Below are 16,793 nucleotides of genomic sequence, written 5' to 3' on the forward strand. Positions count from 1 at the left end.
CTGTATGCTTTCACCAACTTCTTTGTCTGTGGCTGATGGTGCTGCACTGAATTATAACACAGTTCTAAACATTAGAATGCTTACCCAGCAGTCGGCTGCTTTTATTATTAATAGGAAGGGTAGCATGAATCTTAAATTTTATCGCGCAGAAGCATCCTTGTGGGCCACCACAGCTCATTAAACCTCACAACGACAACTTGGACCGCCGGCAACTGTTTGGCAAACAAAAGAGCCCGACTTCCTTCGGTAAAAGTGATATATTTACAATTTTTATTTGGAAGCCAAGTTAAGCCAAACAATCTTCAACACTACAAGCGTGTGTTTGCCCCAGTGCCGCTAGAGCAAATAAATTATTTCAAGGGATAAGGCAATCATCCTCAATAGTCCAATCAGGGGCCTTCTTAATTCTCCAAATGCATCGCCATGCAAGCCAGTGGCTTGGGTTCGAATCCTTCCTAAAAGCCACCTTTCACGGGGAGCAGTCGAAGGAAAAGATCTCATTCCTGGTTACAGCTCTTCCAAAATCTTCACCAGGAGGTCTGGCTGCAGCATGGAAAGATTACGCAAACGGGAACCATCTTTCTGAACCGGCATTTGGGGCTTCAACCTCAAGACTTCTGTGCCCACGCACGACAGGGCTACGTGGACCATTGATCGAGGAGGATCAGAACTTCTTCCATTCCATGTCATCTGGAGGATTGACTTCCACTTTTCTTTTACCTACGTCCGACCAATTGGTGCTCAAGACTGTCCCGCCCGATTCCATCTGAGAAAACAATTTTATTTTATTTATTTATTTATTTATTTATTCGGTTTATATACCGCCCTATTCCCAAAGGACTCAGGGCGGTTTACAAGGCAAAATTTAAAAACAATCCAATATAAAATTAAAATAAATTAAAATAAATTAAATTAAGTCTAGCCACAAAAATTAAATCACAATTTAAAAACATTAAACCCCTCAGTCCAGACCATAGCTCAAAGAGCCAGGTTTTTAGGTCCCGGCGAAATGAACGAAGGTCGGGGGCAGTTTTAATATATGAGCCTTTAACAAAACGAAACTCAAGACTCCGTGGTTCTGAAAACATGGGAGAGACAGGAAGACGGGCTTAGGACAATGCTCAAGTTAATTCCCACCACGACTGTTGTCAACTCAGAAAAATGTCTAAGTGATTGGGGAAAGAAGGAAAGGGATGGAATTGAGTCCCAAAGGTTGCTTTTTGAAGAGGCAACCGGGCTTTCTTGTTTTTCTTTGAAGATCATAATCATAATAGTAAAGTTGGAAGGGACCTTGGAGGTCATCTAGTCCAACCCCCTGCTCAGGCAGGAAACCCTATACCATTTCAGACAAATGACTGTCCAGTCTCTTCTTAAAAACTTCCAGTGTTGCGGCATTCACCACTTCTGGAGGCAGGTGGTTCCACTGGTTAATTGTTTTAACTGTCAGGAAGTTTCTCCTTAGTTCTAGGTTGCTTCTCTCCTTGGTTAAGTTTCCATCTGTTGCTTCTTGTCCTGCCTTCGGGCGCTTTGGAGAATAGCTTGACTCCCTCTTCTCTGTGGCAGCCCCTGAGATATTGGAACATTGCTATCATGTCAAGATGCTATCAAGATGTTTCGTTTCTCATCCCAGAAGCTTCTTCAGCTCTGACCTGGATGGTGGGGAACGGAAGAATTTATACTCCTTGCAGACCGCTGGTCATTTGCATTCCTTTAGAGAGTCGTTGAGGCCACTTGGAGGCTTGTCTGTGTCCTCAGGGTCACAAATGGGTGCAAATGAGTGTGGAGCCTCCTTGGAACTGCAGAAAGGACGGTGTTGAGGATTGCAGATAGATGATATCCTATCCCTGCCCCTGTTACATCGCTCAGGTGACCCTGAGGACACAGATAAGCCTCCAAGTGGCTTCAACGACTCTCTAAAAGAATGCAAATGACCAGCTGTCTCCAAGGAGTATAAACCCTTCCGTTCCTCACCATCCAGTCAGAGCTGAAGAAGCTTCTGGGATGAGAAGGGAAATGTCTTGAAAGAAAAACGAGAAAGTCCAGTTGCCTCCTGGGAAAAAAAGCACCTTTGGGACAATCATAACCTGGATGACCGAGAATCTCCATAGACGAATAAAAAGGAGGTTTGTCTTTTGCTAATAAGACAGATACCTTTGCCGTAGGTTAATTTATCTGTCAAATGCTTAAATTAGTTGACATTTGCCATGTGATGAAACCCAACTCAAAATTAACACGGCAAAAAGAAAGAGGAAAAGGAAAATGTCTTACAAATGATTTGTTCATGGCACGTTTCACTTCATCTGTGCCATCCGAATAAATTTGTTGGAAAAGTTTGTTCAAAGCCGCGTCGCCCTCCAATTTTTCATTCTTCTCTTCTTCTTTGATTTCCCCCACTAATTTGTCCCAATTCTTTGTATGATGGGAAGAAGATGGATACTGACGCGTGGGATTTGAAGCTGGAAGACAAATTCAGTCAGGCAATGTCAACCCCGTCTCTCAACTTTGATGAAATAAAAGTACTGTATCTGGCATTTATCCACCCAGATATGGCTGAGATATTTCTCTTGAGTGATGCTTAATTTTAGCTGCTAAATGGGAAAACTGGATCATTTTTTAAAAAAAAAAAACTTTGCAAGCTTAAGTTCGAACGCATACTTTTTTTCCTATCACTTTGCCTTGTATAATCTTGCTCTGAAGCTATAAATTTACATGTTCTCATTGGGACAGAACAGGAGCCTCCAAACTTGTCAACTTTAAGACTGGTGGACTTGAACTCCCAGAATTCCCCAGCCATCATCGCTCGCTAGGGAATTCTGGGAGTTCAAGTCCACCAGTCTTAAAGTTGACAAGTGTGGAGGCCCCTATGATAAAAACTTCACAATTTTATTCTCCTTTCCTTTCTGATGTTTCTTTGCCTTTAATCAGACCTATTGCTTGAATAAATCAGGATTCAAGGCAGCCTCGTTCTGTAGTGTTCGCCATCCTTTTTTTTCTATCACGTATTATTGTGTACCGAAATCCAACTTTTAACAGCGCCTCCGAGAACTATACATCTCCTCCTCATGACCAGCTTTGCTTAATGAGAGAGGCAATTATTATTTTGTGAACTGATCCAACACACAAGGCTGGTTTTAATAAAGAATCATGGCCAACGCAAAAGGAAACACGGAGAGGAAATTTAAATGTGGAGGGAGATTTGATGGTTCCCTCTGATCAGACTATACATCTAGCCGATCTCTACGATTTATGCCTTCCAGACTAAGATTGTTGGTTAGTCGACACAAACCTGGTACACTTTTTTCCAGATCAGGAGAATTCTCTTGTCCTTCTAGTTTTTCCCACCGTATAACTTCTGGTTTCTTCATTTTTATCTCAATCTACAGAAGAACAAGAAGAAAGCATTTAATAGATTAACCCTTTTGAGAAGATTAGGGTTTGTGAGAAATATGAAGGAAAAGATCAGCCGTAACCCTGAGGTGTTTTGTTGTTTTTTTAAATGCAGTTTGGCCAATTTTCTCTTTTAACTTTTTTTTAAAAAGGAATATAGTTAATAATAATAATAAATAACAAAGTTGGAAGGGACCTTGGAGGTCATCTAGTCCAACCCCCTGCTCAGGCAGGAAACCCTATACCATTTCAGACAAATGGCTGTCCAGTCTCTTCTTAAAAACTTCCACTGTTGGAGCATTCACAGCTTCTGGAGGCAGGTAGTTCCACTGGTTAATTGTCCTCACTGTCAGGAAGTTTCTCCTTAGTTCCAGGTTGCTTCTCTCCTTGACTAGTTTCCATCCGTTGCTTCTTGTCCTGCTTTCAGGTGCTTTGGAGGATAGCTTGACTCCCTCTTCTTTGGGGCAGCCCCTGAGATAGTGGAGCATTGGCTATCATGTCCCCCCTCGTCCTTCTCTTCATTAAACTAGACATCCCCAATTCCAGCAGCCGTTCCTTATATGTTTTAGTTAACAGTAACATTGTGAGACCTATTCAGTCTTTCAGAAAACAGCCTGGGCTATAACATTTTTGCTTCAATAATAGCAGAAAGATTAAAGAAATTTTTGACCAAAATGGATTTTTACCTAAGAGACAAATAAAAAAATAACTCAAGAATGATCTTAAGATATTTTGGAATATTATGAAATGCACCCAGGGAAGCAGATGGCACTGATATTCCTTGATGCAACAGAAGGCTTTTGATAACGTAGACTGGCAATTTATGATTCAACAACTGAACAAAATGGATTTTGGAGAAAACTTTACAAACATAATTAAAAGAATTTATCAAAGACAAAGAGCGAAAGCAATCGTAAATGGGGACTTTACAGAAAACTTTAATATGAAAAAAAAACCACAAGACAAGGATGTCCATTATCCCCATTATTATTTATATTAAGACTGGAAGTACTGAATAGAAATATTAGGCAAGACTCAGAAATTTAAAGGACTGGGGATAAAAGATGAAAAATATAAACTACAAGCATTCGCAGATGACTTGGTCTTTGTATTGTAAGAGCCGCTTAAGACAAGCCTCAAGCTTATGAAAAAGATAGAAGAATTTGGAGAAGTGGTAGGACTGACAATAAATAGTAAAAAGGTAAAGGTTCCCCTGCACATGCGTGCTAGTCGTTTCCGACTCTAGCCAGCGCTTGTCCGAGGACGTCTCTGTGGTCATGTGGCCGGCATGACTAGACGCCAAAGGCGCACGGAACGCTGTTACCTTCCCACCGGAGTGGTCCCTATTTTTCTGCTTGCATTTTTACGTGCTTTTGAACTGCTAGGTTGGCAGAAGCTGGGACGAGTAACAGGTGCTCACTCTGTTACGCGGCACTCGGGATTCGACCCGCCAAACTGCCGACCTTCAGATCGACAAGCTCAGCGTCCTAACCCACTGAGCCACCGCGTCCCTCTACAATAAATAGAGAAAAGCCTAAAGTGATAACTAAAAACCTTACAGATAAAGAAACTAGCCTGAATTAGACCTCCGTTCACACCATAAATACAGGGAAATTTCAGGATAAACAGGATTTCTCCCCTTGGGCATTTAAGCATTCTGATATTTTTTTTAAAATACAGGAAAATGCTTGTAATTTTTGATTTGGGGATGATGTGGGCAAAGAACCCTCAAACGACCCATCAAGATCTTGACAAGCAACTTGCAGGTTCCCGACTTCCGGTAAAAAAAAAAGTTGCTTTCATTTGATTGTTAGAATAAAAATTGTGTTAATTTAAACATGAGACAGTACATATTAAGGGGAAAAGAGAGGAAATATTTACTGCATTAGTTTGATATTTGTCCTAATGATATTTGTATGTAATTGAATTATTGTAACTCAGCCGCCACGTTGCTTTTCAAATATGTAATTGTAACAGTAGAAAACCGGTAAAAAAAAAGTTGCTTTCATTTGATTGTTAGAATAAAAATTGTGTTAATTTAAACATGAGACAGTACATATTAAGGGGAAAAGAGAGGAAATATTTACTGCATTAGTTTGATATTTGTCCTAATGATATTTGTATATAATTGAATTATTGTAACTCAGCCGCCACGTTGCTTTTCAAATATGTAATTGTAACAGTAGAAAACCAATACATTTTTTCTCAAAAAAAAAAAGAAAAAGAAAAAAAAGCTTGCAGGTTCCCACGTGGCTGAAACTCTGGATAGTTTAAAAACTTACTCAGTGTAAGAACTTGGTTAGGGACAAACTTCAAGGTTATACTAACGATGAATCACTTGAACAGAAAGAAATACGTCTTCAAACACACAGACACTCTTATAGCCTACAGCAAATTATTCTTTTATGGACTATTTTGCTGCATGCAAAACAATTTACTTGTTGCCAAAACTGGGTCTGGGGCATTTTAAGGTCCTTTTTTGTGATAATTGGAAAGCTGAAAAGCACAACTTAGATGAAAACAGTTAAGATAAGGTATGAAATGCGCTCTGCACATCTAAAAAGGAGAGCTCAGGGACAGTCAAGAAATGTAATTCAAATTAAATCCAATCCTTACTATTTTAAGAATCAACCGGAGAAGGCCTGCGTTGACAAAAATCAGAGAGTTCCAAGTTTTCGTTATTTATCAAAAAGGATATACAGCATGCAGCCTGCTACGATAGCTTTTAATTTGTGCCGGTACCAACAGCGAGCCCAACCAAATTCTCCTGACCTTACGTAAAATATTCAAAAGTGAATGTATTTTTAAATCCACGTGGCGATTCTAAGCAATATTGTTCATTGAAAGGCACTGGAAAAAATGACTTATGAGTACCTTTCACACTTACGACCGTTTGCAGCAGCCCCATGATCACATGATCAAAATTCAGAGGCTTGGCAACTGGCATGTACTTATGACGGTTGCAGTATCTTGGGGTCAAGTGATTTTGCGACCTTCAGTGGGGAAGCCGGATTCATTTAACAACCGTGTTACTAATTTAACATTGCAGTGATTCGCTGCAAGAAAAGTCCTAAAATGGGGGCAAATCTCCCTTAACAAATTTCTTATATGCTACATTTATTTACTTTTATTATGCCAAAGAGCGGTTTGGTTACTTCAGGATCCGTTAGCTACAGCTTTACAGGCAGTAGTATGTCCAGATTCTCACTTAGCAACATAAATTCTGGACTCAATTGTGGTCATAAGTCACGGATTGCATGTGCATAATAGAAACCTGAAACGTAAAACTGAGAGCCAGGAGCTGTTGTATTCTATTAACAGCTGTATAATAATGCAGCAAATCTTTTGCTTATTCTTGGACCATTTTTTCTGAGATGCTCAGAAAGACAGCCGTCTTGGCACAGATACCGCTGAGAAAAGGGGGGAAAAATCATCTAAAAATTTTGTCAAGCTTTGAGATGAGAGTTGACAAACAGAATTAAATAAAGCCCGTTCTCTAAATCAAATTCTCTTCTCCATGGAAACAAACAGAGGTTTTTCACAAGCTATCCCGAATCCATTTACAGTGTTTGCAGTATTAGAAACAGCAAGTAAATTGTTTATTGTGACAGAGGACAAAAACGCTTGCATTTTTCATCGCCAATTGTGTCCTCTCGCAAGAAACAAGCAAAAAAAAATATCTGTGCTCATTAAGAATAGTTAATATAATCTCACTGTCATTTGTGATATCGTATGTTCGTTTTCTTACTTGTCTAGAAAAAAAAAAAGCAAAACTGGATTAGCCCCAACTAGACTGGCAAACAATCCAGCTTAACCACCAGGTTGAAGAGTTACACCTTGGAAATTGCTTATTTAAAAAGCAATGCAGCAAATTCATTTTGACAAATTAAATTACTTTTTATTCTATAATTCTCCCTCCCAATCTTCCTAAGAACGGTCCTCAATTTACAAGCAATCAGGTAATGCTGTTCAACCCTACTTATTATTATGTTTCGTTGCACAGTCAGCCAGATATTCAGATTGGATTTGGCATTTTTATCCATCTGTCAAGTCCTTCTCCAGGACCTGGGATGGGCAGATGCCACCTCAACCCCTGCGAAGCTCAACTTTTCTGTGTCAGCAAAACAAAAGCTCTGGAATTAAATTACTGGGATTATTTACATACATTATTACATACATACATACATACATGTATTACATACATACATTATACATACTTAGAAGGATGGACTGCTGTAAAGGAAACACCAAGGTCTTCCTTGCTTCCAAAGATGTCCGGCACCCAATTTTTTTCCGAAAATAAAAAGCGATGGTGGCTACTTCATTGCGCACGTTGCTTACCTGACCCATAAAAGGACAAGAAGTGCCCTTGTCCACTTAGGCAGGATAAAAATGTGAACTGGAGGTGGGTGGGAAAATCATTTGTTACTTTTTTAATAAAATTACCTTGGTTGAAAGAATTTTAAATAAACTTTGCTCGGGAACTATGGAGTGGTGAAGATGAAGTTTTAACTTGTAGTTTTCCTCCGTGGAAAGCTTCAGCGATGCCTTTAGCTGTCGAGACAAGACAACGTTATCACAATCTGGCAATTAGTAGAGCAGACTCCCTCATCTTCATTTTACCTATTCAGACAAAATGAATTCAAATAACCTTCCCTGGAAACTGTTAATATACTAGGCATAAGAATTTCAAAAAAAACGAAAGGACACAGAAAGCGGACAGGAAATCAACTGAAGGCTGATATATTCTCAGGGACTAGAAAGTTATTTCCGATCAAAAAGCTATTAGGTCAGAGGGTTACAAAATGTTTAGACACAATTTAGGTTAAAGCATTGGTGGCGAACCTATGGCACGTGTGCCACAGGTGGCACGCAGAGGACTCCCTGTGGGCACGCGCGCCGTCGCCCCAGTCCTAGGCCTTCAGCTGGGTTTTATAAAACCTTTTCGCTTTAGGCTTCTGCCACCATGTACAAAAAACCAAAAAGGTTCAATCAATCAATCAATTTCAACTTCTCTCGGGGGGGAAAAAAAAGATTAAAAGAAAAGTTGGAATTGATTGAACTTTTTAGTCCCACCCAGTCTGCCGTTACCACCGCAGCCACGCCCACCCAATGGGCCACGCCCACCCAATGGGCCACGCCCACCCAATGGGCCACACCCACCCAATGGGCCACACCTACCCGGCACCCGACGATACATAAAGTGGGGTTTTGGGTTGCAGTTTGGGCACTTGGTCTCTGAAAGGTTCACCATGACTGGATTAAAAAGTAGCAACTGAATCAGAAATAAGTAAATCAACTTTTCTTTTTCTAGTGCTACGTTTTCATTCCTTCAAGTTACAAGAACCGAAAGTGGCAACTTGCAGAACTGTCAAAATACACAGCGCCAGTAATAAAACCTTTTGTCTTTTTTTTTTCCCCTGCCATTAAGTACAGACAGTCCTGGACTTGCGACAACTGAGCGCAAAATCTCTGTCGCTAAGCGACAGTTGTTCAGTTAGCTGTGCCCCATTTTACGTCTTTCCTCGCTCCGGTTGTTCAGTGAATCACTGCAGTTGTAAAGTTAGTAAGCTGGTTGCTAAGTGAAGCTGGCTTTCCCACTGATGCTGGTTGTCAGAAGGTCGCAAAAGGGGATCACGTGACCCCAGGACGATGCAACCGTCACAAATATGAGTCACTTGCCAAGCGTCCGAATTTTCATCACGTGACCACAGGGGGATGCTTCGACGTTAAGCGTGAAAAACGGTCGCAAAAGGGGATCACGTGACCCCAGGACAATGCAACCGTCACAAATATTGAGTCACTTGCCAAGCGTCCGAATTTTCATCACGTGACCACGGGGGATGCTGCAACGGTCGTTAAGTGTGAAAAACGGTCCTAACTCCCTTTTTTCCAATGCTGTCGTCACTTTGAACGGTCGCTAAATGAACTGTTGTAAGTCAAGGACTACCTGTCCTGGCAGAGAGCCACAGAACAGCACAGCCAGCAACATTTACACTCTCCCCCGTTCCATCCCTCGTTGCATCGTGTCCCTTCTCTCTTTGAGCTGGCAGACGGCTACAGATTATAGCCTGACCACAAGACGTCTTGGCTCAGTTCTGAATCTCCAAACGACCGTACCTCTTTCTCCAAGAAGGTTACGTTTACGTCCTCTTGCTTCGCTTGTTTGATCATAATGGTTACAATGACATGAGAATCTGTCTGGTACCAGTCGTACCTTTGAGGAGGGGGGTGGGGGGTGGGCGTGAAAAGAAAAAAAAATTGTTAACACAAACATCTGATGCTGATTTCCTCCTCCTGTTTTGACACCTTAGAAGTAAAACCCCAAAGTGCTTTTTTTTCAGGAGGCCACTGGACTTCCTTGGGTTTTTTTTGAAGACATTTCGCTTCTCATCCCAGAAGGTTCTTCAGCTCTGACTGGATGGCAGGATTTATACTCCTTGCAGACAGCTGGTCATTTGCCTCCTTTTTTACAATTATCATCTATCTCCCGTCTATAACACTGTCCTTTCTTCAGTTCCAAGGAGGCTCCACAGCCATTTGCACCACTCAGGTGACCCTGAGGACACACACACAAGCCTCCAGGTGGCCTCGACGACTCTCTAAAAGGATGCAAACGACCAGCGGTCTGCGAGGAGTATAAATCCTCCCATCCAGTCAGAGATGAAGAAGCTTCTTGGATGAGAAGCGAAACGTCTTCGAAGAAAAACAAGAAAGTCCAGTTGCCTCTTGAAAAAAGCACCTTTGGGACACTCACAATTTAGATGACTGAGAATCTCCACAGACACTTATTAGCTCCCCGTGTTATAAAGTTTTGGATTTGTGCTTCTACAAATATTTCTTATATACGTTACATTGATAGTCAACTTTTATTATGCCAAAGAGCGATTACTTTCGAAGTGGAATGCCGGATATATACTAGCTACAGCTTTACTGGCAGGAGTGATGTCCAGATTCATACAACGAGAAGTGCTGCTATGTTGAAGTAGAAATTTTCAATTTCATCCTCCAGCCTTTAGAAAGATAAGAATGGGACCGTAGGCAGTAAGTTTAGAAGGCTAACGTTACTGCAACATAAAATCCCCACTTAGTATTATGTCTGAATGCAGCCACAGGATTCTGTAGCATCTTTGGAAATTTGGAAATGGATACGATAACAGTGTTGCAATATGTGAGGAGTTGCCAGGTAGTAAAATGGGGTCAACCTATTTTCCAAAGCACCTGAAAACAGAAGCAGCAGCAGATGGAAACTTATCAAGGACAGAACCACCTAGAACTAAGGAGAAATTTCCTACGATCAATCAGTGGAACAGCTTGCCTCCAGAAGTTGTGGGTGCTCCAACACGTAAGGCTTTCAAGGAGATAGGACAGCCATTTGTCTAAAATGGTACACGGTCTCCTGCTTGAGCAGGGGGTTGGACTAGAAGACCTCCAAGGTCCCTTCCTATTCTGTTATTCTGTTCTGGGCAAGAAGTTTTTTTTTCCTTCCCTCCGATAGGAAGTTACAGCAGATAAAGGTTGCTGGTATTGATCTTATTCTTCAGTGACATTTTAAGACACAATCAAAGTTCATCCAAAGAAACTGATGCAAAAAACACATTGGGGTAACGGTTGCTCAGCTCTTGTGAAAAAAATAGGCGAGTGAATTCTTCGTTCTGAAGATAGGACTATTTTGAACTAGACAAATCCCTGCAGTAATTAAACAATACTGAACTGAGATTGGATGGGGGAAAAAAATAGATGGAACCAAGATTACATTAGCCACGCTGACCCCAAAGTTTAATAGTAACGAAGTCAGGCTCCTTTGCGGCTTACAAATTGAGTGTGCATTACTGGGCAAATCAGCCACGCATTAAAATGGAGAACGACCTTCTATCCGTGTTGTTAATCCTTGCCCTGGAGAATCCCACTTGTGTTAAAATAAAACAAAGCAACACTCAAGAAAAAGTCCCACGCTGATGGGATGCCGACAAACCAACCCCTGCCATCGCTTCAGCCTATTGACCGAAACACCCAACTGAACACTGGTGGACACCATGCACTGGTCAAGCGGGGAGGGTTAGGGCTCAGGAGAAAGGGAGGCTTTGCGCGGGAACCAACTGCCGGTTGAGCTCCGGATGGCATCGGACGTTCGATCCTTCCGTCGCGGGTTGAAGACCCACTTATTTGAATCAGCTGGTCTGGCCTGATGGGGGAATATGGGTTTTAATTGGTTTTTATTATTCCATCATTGTTGTATTTTAATTGGGCATTGGTTTAATTTTCTTTCAATTTTTGTATAGTTATTTATATATGCCCTGTGAACCGCCCTGAGTCCCTAGGGAGAAGGGCGGTATAGAAATCAAATAAATGAAAATGAAATGAAATGAATATTCAGATCCAGCATGGCTTTACGCTGTGATCACTTGGCTTTAGTAAAAGTACCGTATATACTTGAGTATAAGCCGAATTTTTCAGCCCACTTTTTGGGCTGAAAAATTCCACTTCGGCTTATACTCCAGTCAACAAAAAAAACTTACCGAGGACTTGTGCGCGGCCGAGGCTTTGGTGCTTCCGGGATCGCGCGCACCTCTCCCAAGCCACCGCCGTCCGGAGACCTGCCGAAGTTTGGGGAGGTTTGGGGAGGTGCGCGCGCACCTCCCCAAACCTCCCCAAACGTCGCCGGGTCTCCGTTCCTCTGCGCCCTGCCTGCCTGCTTCTTTCCACAGCGGAAAGAAGCAGGCAGGCAGGGGGCGGAGGAACGGAGACCCGGCGACGTTTGGGGAGGTTTGGGCGCCTCCCCAAACCTCCCCAAACGTCGCCGGGTCTCCGTTCCTCTGCGCCCTGCCTGCCTGCTTCTTTCCACAGCGGAAAGAAGCAGGCAGGCAGGGGGCGGAGGAACGGAGACCCGGCGACGTTTGGGGATATTTGGGGAGGCGCCCAAACCTCCCCAAACGTCGCTGGGTCTCCGTTCCTCTGCGCCCTGCCTGCCTGCTTCTTTCCACAGCGGAAAGAAGCAGGCAGGCAGGGCGCAGAGGAACGGAGACCCAGCGACGTTTGGGGAGGTTTGGGCGCCTCCCCAAATATCCCCAAACGTCGCCGGGTCTCCGTTCCTCCGCCCCCTGCCTGCCTGCTTCTTTCCGCTGTGGAAAGAAGCAGGCAGGCAGGGCGCAGAGGAACGGAGACCCGGCGACGTTTGGGGAGGTTTGGGGAGGCGCCCAAACCTCCCCAAACGTCGCCGGGTCTCCGTTCCTCCGCCCCCTGCCTGCCTGCTTCTTTCCGCTGTGGAAAGAAGCAGGCAGGCAGGGCGCAGAGGAACGGAGACCCGGCGACGTTTGGGGAGGTTTGGGGAGGTGCGCGCGCACCTCCCCAAACCTCCCCAAACTTCGGCAGGTCTCCGGACGGCGGTGGCTTGGGAGAGGTGCGCGCGATCCCGGAAGCACCAAAGCCTCGGCCGCGCACAAGCACCTTTGGGACACTCACAATTTAGATGACTGAGAATCTCCACAGACACTTATTAGCTCCCCGTGTTATAAAGTTTTGGATTTGTGCTTCTACAAATATTTCTTATATACGTTACATTGATAGTCAACTTTTATTATGCCAAAGAGCGGTTACTTTCGAAGTGGAATGCCGGATATATACTAGCTACAGCTTTACTGGCAGGAGTGATGTCCAGATTCATACAACGAGAAGTGCTGCTATGTTGAAGTAGAAATTTTCAATTTCATCCTCCAGCCTTTAGAAAGATAAGAATGGGACCGTAGGCATAAACCAAAAGTTTAGAAGGCTAACGTTACTGCAACATAAAATCCCCTTAGTATTATGTCTGAATGCAGCCACAGGATTCTGTAGCATCTTTGGAAATTTGGAAATGGATACGATAACAGTGTTGCAATATGTGAGGAGTTGCCAGGAACTAAAATGGGGTCAACCTATTTTCCAAAGCACCTGAAAACAGAAGCAGCAGCAGATGGAAACTTATCAAGGATAGAACCACCTAGAACTAAGGAGAAATTTCCTACGATCAATCAGTGGAACAGCTTGCCTCCAGAAGTTGAGGGTGCTCCAACACGTAAGGTTTTCAAGGAGATAGGACAGCCATTTGTCTGAAATGGTACACGGTCTCCTGCTTGAGCAGGGGGTTGGACTAGAAGACCTCCAAGGTCCCTTCAATTCTGTTATTCTGTTCTGGGCAAGAAGTTTTTTTTTCCTTCCCTCCGATAGGAAGTTACAGCAGATAAAGGTTGCTGGTATTGATCTTATTCTTCAGTGACATTTTAAGACACAATCAAAGTTCATCCAAAGAAACTGATGCAAAAAACACATTGGGGTAACGGTTGCTCAGCTCTTGTGAAAAAAATAGGCAAGGAAGAGTGAATTCTTCGTTCTGAAGATAGGACTATTTTGAACTAGACAAATCCCTGCAGTAATTAAACAATACTGAACTGAGATTGGATGGGGAAAAAAAATAGATGGAACCAAGATTACATTAGCCACGCTGACCCCAAAGTTTAATAGTAACGAAGTCAGGCTCCTTTGCGGCTTACAAATTGAGTGTGCATTACTGGGCAAATCAGCCACGCATTAAAATGGAGAACTACCTTCTATCCGTGTTGTTAATCCTTGCCCTGGAGAATCCCACCACAGCGGAAAGAAGCAGGCAGGCAGGGGGCGGAGGAACGGAGACCCGGCGACGTTTGGGGATATTTGGGGAGGCGCCCAAACCTCCCCAAACGTCGCTGGGTCTCCGTTCCTCTGCGCCCTGCCTGCCTGCTTCTTTCCGCTGTGGAAAGAAGCAGGCAGGCAGGGCGCAGAGGAACGGAGACCCGGCGACGTTTGGGGATATTTGGGGAGGCGCCCAAACCTCCCCAAACGTCGCCGGGTCTCCGTTCCTTTGCGCCCTGCCTGCCTGCTTCTTTCCGCTGTGGAAAGAAGCAGGCAGGCAGGGCGCAGAGGAACGGAGACCCGGCGACATTTGGGGAGGTTTGGGGAGGCGCCCAAACCTCCCCAAACGTCGCCGGGTCTCCGTTCCTCCGAGCCCTGCCTGCCTGCTTCTTTCCGCTGTGGAAAGAAGCAGGCAGGCAGGGCGCAGAGGAACGGAGACCCGGCGACGTTTGGGGATATTTGGGGAGGCGCCCAAACCTCCCCAAACGTCGCCGGGTCTCCGTTCCTTTGCGCCCTGCCTGCCTGCTTCTTTCCGCTGTGGAAAGAAGCAGGCAGGCAGGGCGCAGAGGAACGGAGACCCGGCGACGTTTGGGGAGGCGCCCAAACCTCCCCAAACGTCGGCAGGTCTCCGTTCCTCCGCGCCCTGCCTGCCTGCTTCTTTCCGCAGCGGAAAGAAGCAGGCAGGCAGGGCGCAGAGGTCCGGAGACCTGCCGACGTTTGGGGAGGTTTGGGGAGGTGCGCGCGCACCTCCCCAAACCTCCCCAAACCTCCCCAAACTTCGGCAGGTCTCCGGACGGCGGCGGCTTGGGAGAGGTGCGCGCGATCCTGGAAGCACCGAAGCAAGTCCTCGGTAAGCTCCGGGCGGTCACTTGCTTCGCGTCTCCTGAGGGAAGGGGGGGCGACTGGAGCGGGCGTGTTTCCTCGCCTGCTGGGCGCCGCGATTTGCCCGGGGAACGCGCGGGCCCCGAATAGCAGCGTGGAGCGAGGAAGCGGACAGCCAGGGCTTCCCGGAGAGCCAAGGCCACACAGGGTATTCCTGTGTATTCAGGCTTGCAAAATGGCGGATCGAGCCTCTGCTGGCGGCAGAGGCTTGCAGAACGGCGGATCGGCTTATACTCGAGTCAACAACTTTTTCCAGTTTTTGGGGGTGAAATTGGGGGTCTCGGCTTATACTCGAGTCGGCTTATACTCAAGTATATACGGTATACCTTTCGTTGCAAATGGGAGTCGAGGGTCTTTCTTTTTCAGATGCCCAAGCTGGGACAAGCCTGACACCTCTCTACTGGGGAGACCACATTGGAATTCACCTATAGCAGATCTATCTTATTTAAAAGTCGTATCGTGATGTTCTGTCTGAATAAGATGGGGAGGATGGGTGCAGGCCAGGGGGAGGCAACCTGGGCTCTTTTAGGACTCGTGGACTTCAACTCCCAGCATTCCTGAGCCAGCCGTGCTGAGGGGAAAGGAAGAGGTTTCCAAGCTGAGCCGTGCTGGCTGAGGAATTCTGGGAGTTGAAGTCCACCAGTCATGAAGGGGCCATAGTTCCCCCATGCTGGCTGAGGAATTCTGGGAGTTGAAGTCCACAAGTCATGAAGGGGCCATAGTTCCCTCATGCTGGCTGAGGAATTCTGGGAGTTGAAGTCCACCAGTCATGAAGGGGCCATAGTTCCCCCATGCTGGCTCAGGAATGCTGGGAGTTGAAGTCCACCAGTCATGAAGGGGCCATAGTTCCCCCATGCTGGCTGAGGAATTCTGGGAGTTGAAGTCCACCAGTCATGAAGGGGCCATAGTTCCCCCATGCTGGCTCAGGAATTCTGGGAGTTGAATTCCACCAGTCATGAAGGGGCCATAGTTCCCCCATGCTGGCTCAGGAATTCTGGGAGTTGAATTCCACCAGTCATGAAGGGGCCATAGTTCCCCCATGCTGGCTCAGGAATTCTGGGAGTTGAATTCCACCAGTCATGAAGGGGCCATAGTTCCCCTATGCTGGCTAAGGAATTCTGGGAGTTGAAGTCCACAAGTCATGAAGGGGCCATAGTTTCCCCCATGCTGGCTGAGGAATTCTGGGAGTTGAAGTCCACAAGTCATAAGGGGCCATAGTTCCCCCATGCTGGCTCAGGAATTCTGGGAGTTGAAGTCCACCAGTCATGAAGGGGCCATAGTTCCCCTATGCTGGCTCAGGAATTCTGGGTGTTGAAGTCCACGAGTCATAAAAGAGCCCAGGTTGCCTCCCCCTGGTGCAGGCCAATCAAAGTCTCCCAGGTCAATGTCAAACAGTCATCACTGTAATGAGATAGGCCCCCTATCCCCCCCCCTGACTGATATGAAGGACACAGCTGACCTCAAGGGGGGGAAAAACAGGTGACAGGAAGTCCATGAAATCCACGCGTAGGACCGAGCGATGCCTTTCTAGAGGCTCTGAGCAAAGTACGAAGCTGTCCCGGATAGGAAAACTTGCATTGCAACCTCTCCACCGTTGAGCACTTCTTGGGTGTGAAAATGCTGGAGGAACTAATGAATGGCTGGCCTGTAGGATGACCACCACAATGGGGGTCCGGATTCAGCACAGCCTCTCCAGGTGGAAAGAGCCTTGAACTGGCTTGAAGGATCCACTGTGCGGATCGACGGCTTGAAGAACTCAACGAGAAAATCTGGAGCGGACTCATTCTTCATTGCTCGAGAGGAAATCAACCATCACTGCTGACCTATCTGCAACCCCCATGGGAGGGCAAAAAGAGGCAAGATGGCAGACGCACGGC

The 16,793-nt window shown here is 45.3% G+C and overlaps 1 protein-coding gene across 1 annotated transcript in view; it reads right to left on the reverse strand.

Annotated features, from left to right (window-relative positions):
* Positions 1-247: 247 nt before the first annotated feature.
* The window catches only part of SUGT1 (SGT1 homolog, MIS12 kinetochore complex assembly cochaperone), a 42,060-nt gene continuing 25,514 nt past the window's right edge, over positions 248-16,793 (reverse strand). The window contains exons 9-13 of the mRNA XM_081328020.1: positions 9,508-9,604; positions 7,834-7,941; positions 3,287-3,377; positions 2,269-2,456; positions 248-766 (exon numbers count right to left, since the gene is read on the reverse strand). Coding sequence (XP_081184146.1) covers positions 665-766; positions 2,269-2,456; positions 3,287-3,377; positions 7,834-7,941; positions 9,508-9,604 — 586 coding nt within the window. The 3' untranslated portion in view covers positions 248-664. The remainder of the gene's footprint in view (positions 767-2,268; positions 2,457-3,286; positions 3,378-7,833; positions 7,942-9,507; positions 9,605-16,793) is intronic.

This window comes from Vipera berus (genome assembly GCF_964194415.1).
Source record: "Vipera berus genome assembly, chromosome: 4".
In the NCBI taxonomy this organism is placed as follows: Eukaryota; Metazoa; Chordata; class Lepidosauria; order Squamata; family Viperidae; genus Vipera; species Vipera berus.